The 2964-nt window shown below is 40.3% G+C and overlaps 1 protein-coding gene across 1 annotated transcript in view; it reads left to right on the forward strand.

Annotated features, from left to right (window-relative positions):
* Positions 1–2964, forward strand: part of RBM39 (RNA binding motif protein 39) — a 34929-nt gene that overhangs the window by 16312 nt on the left and 15653 nt on the right. Inside the window, exons 4-6 of the mRNA XM_009997042.1 lie at positions 1107–1172; positions 1272–1325; positions 2649–2808. Coding sequence (XP_009995344.1) covers positions 1107–1172; positions 1272–1325; positions 2649–2808 — 280 coding nt within the window. The remainder of the gene's footprint in view (positions 1–1106; positions 1173–1271; positions 1326–2648; positions 2809–2964) is intronic.

A 2964-nucleotide genomic window follows, 5' to 3' on the forward strand; every position in this document is an offset into this window, starting at 1 on the left:
CTGCTTAGTTTAACTCTTAAGCATTGCTGCTCCACTGAGTAGCAAGACGACGTTTATTAGACACTTGGTTGGCTAAACGGATTTAGTGAAAGACTCCTTAATGTCTTCAGACTGCTGTGTCTTTCAGGGTGTTTTCACATCAATTTATAGGCATAGCAGAGCCTCAGGTGCAAATGGAAAGACAAGCCCCTACCACTCAGTGTGAGCCTCTGCTCAGTGGATATGCAGGAAGAGCATTAACAGGTGGTGTTCTTTGCTTTGTATCTACAAGGAGATGACATTCAGGGAGAACATGATAGGAGGAATCTTGCTGTTGGTGTCACTCTGCTACCCTGTGCCACAATAGCTAGGGCTGTCCTGAACGGGGAAGCAATGGGCAGATTGCCATTTGTTCTCACAAGCGTCTGTGAAGCCTGGACAACTAAAATTAGATTCAAGAGACTGAATTCCTTCTGTGGTGACACGTCTATGTAAGGGTAACTGCTGGCTTAAATGGTTCTGTGGTTTAATGTCCAGGAAGAGCTTTACTTAAGAGAAGCTACATATAAATATTTGTAGCACTTGAGTGGCTAGACCTCAGATAAGATTACTGAAGGTGTCCCTTGCAGATGTCTGCAGGGAGCTACTTGCTTTACACTGGAACTTTAAATCTCAGAAACTTTTGGTTTTAAAATGCTACAGTTGAACAAATACTCTTGCCAACACCACTTCCCTCAAAACTGAGGCTGATTTTCCAGGTTGTTAGGGTACTACTTTGCAGTCAGAAGTAGGTAGAATATGCATGGGGACAAAAAAAAAATGTGAAGAAGGTGACAGCAGTGACTGTGGCTCAGAATATTTTGTACTTAGCAATGTGCCATGTCTCGCTGGGTCATTATTCTGTTCTTCCTTGGAGCCCTGCATACTCTGGGATTCTGTGATGCAGCTGAGGCAGAGAAGGAAGCACATTCTGTGCTGCGTAGTTTGGTGTCCTGCACGAGCTCATGCAAGCGGTGGGTGCCGCGCATGGGAAACGTGGACAGGCTGGGGGGCAGGTGTGGGTGAGTACAGACAGAAGTTGGGGTTCAGGTGCTCCGGTGAGTAACATCTCTTTTCTTTTGCTGTAGTTCTGGTCCAAAATTCAACAGTGCCATCAGAGGGAAGATTGGTCTGCCTCACAGCATCAAATTAAGGTTTCTGCCTTTTTTCTGCTTTTTATTGCATCATTAATCAGTTGTGTCGACTGGTATGTTTGAAGGTTTTCTTATGATCTTCTTGATCTCTATTCATAGCAGACGACGCTCCAGAAGCAAAAGTCCCTTCAGAAAAGACAAGAGCCCTGTTAGGTAGGAACTTTTTACATGCATTTGGGGATTGGTTGTTCAATTGAAGTTGGAAAAGTAATGGTGTAGCAATGTTCCTCAGGTTATACTCCCAAGTAATGCTGGAATTCAGTCTGAAAGCCCATGAAAGGAGAGCTTGGAAAATAAGTTTCTTGCTCCCTATGTCATAAGCTCTCTCCCCCCTGCAATAGAAATATGAATAATGTCAGTTTGCAAAACCTGTCTTGCTTTGCTTTCTGTGTTTCTCTATTTTTAATCTTTTCCTGTTAAGTGTGATTTAAATGAGCTAGCTTTTCTGCTAAATCTTGATAATCTTAATTATGGAATGAGAAAGTACTGTACAAGTGCTTCTTTTTCCTATTTCAGTATATGTTGCTGTTATTTGTAGAGTAGCCAGGTACCTTTGCAATCCAGGAAGTGCTTGTCCATTCTTGGGCTTCTCATTTAGGAAATTGGATTTAGATATATGCTTATGAGATTATTCTCTTAAGTTAATACAGCTAAATTTAGCCAATCTTGCTCTGTCTTTTTAATAATTAGCAGACTCTTATAGAAATAATTGACTTCAGTTTTTTTATCTGTATTATCAGTGATTTACTTTTTTTAATTTATAAAGATATAACTGCATATTATGTTGGAAACTCAGTCCAGGCTCCACCATGCTAATTACGTCCTGTACTTAAGTACAAGTCAGGCCTTTTTAGATATGAGGCTTTAACGCCGTAAAAGTGACGCATCTAATTTCAGCTAGTGACTGAAATAACATTTATCTGGTCCTTCTGGTGTCAAGGATGAGAGCAGTTATTTACTATTCATGCTCTTTTATTGGCTAACAAGCTGAAACTACAAAATGAGAGCTGGGAATTCTGTGTAGATGTCAGTATGGTTTATGCAGTGGCTATAGTGACTCTAAAGTGACTGGGTAAATGCAAGATTAGTTTGCAAAGCCACACAAAAAAATGCCACTTGTCTAAGGGTCTGCACAGCTACTCTGTGCTAATTATACCTGTTTTCCTGTCCTTTCATCTTTTTGAGTGCAAGTTCCCTAGTGTTAGCTATCTGTTCTGGACAGTAGCAGAATTACACCCCTGTTTAATTGGGGCTTCTATACTTAAAATACAGTTTTCCAGTCATATTTAATGCTTACTTTTGCAACAGGATTTTTAATAATGTTAAATAAAAATATTAGGTGTTCCCTTCAGTTCTTGACCCCGCCTTTTTTAATGTGGCAGGTGTTTTTTTTCCCCCGTGAGACTTTAAATAAAAGTTTCTTGCATGATCCAGGGCTGAGTTATCCTAATTCAGATTATTTTTTAACTTTTCCAGAGAACCTATAGATAATCTTACCCCTGAGGAGAGGGATGCTCGAACAGTGTTCTGCATGCAGCTGGCTGCCAGAATTCGACCAAGAGACCTGGAAGAATTTTTCTCTACAGTAGGGAAGGTAATTCATAGGGAGCTTAAAATTATTCTGAGGTTTTCTCTAGTTGGTGAAAGGGGGATAAATGGTTACCAACTAATTCTCAAGGGCTTGGAACATGAAAATGTAATTTTTCAGGGGTTTATTGTTCAGCATGTGAGGTGGTGCAAGACATGGCAATGCAGTTCTCGTTCAAATTACTTCATTTTTCAGAAGTTTCAG

Source organism: Chaetura pelagica, unplaced genomic scaffold, assembly GCF_000747805.2.
Source record: "Chaetura pelagica isolate M959 unplaced genomic scaffold, ChaPel_1.0 scaffold1014, whole genome shotgun sequence".
NCBI classification, from domain to species: Eukaryota; Metazoa; Chordata; class Aves; order Apodiformes; family Apodidae; genus Chaetura; species Chaetura pelagica.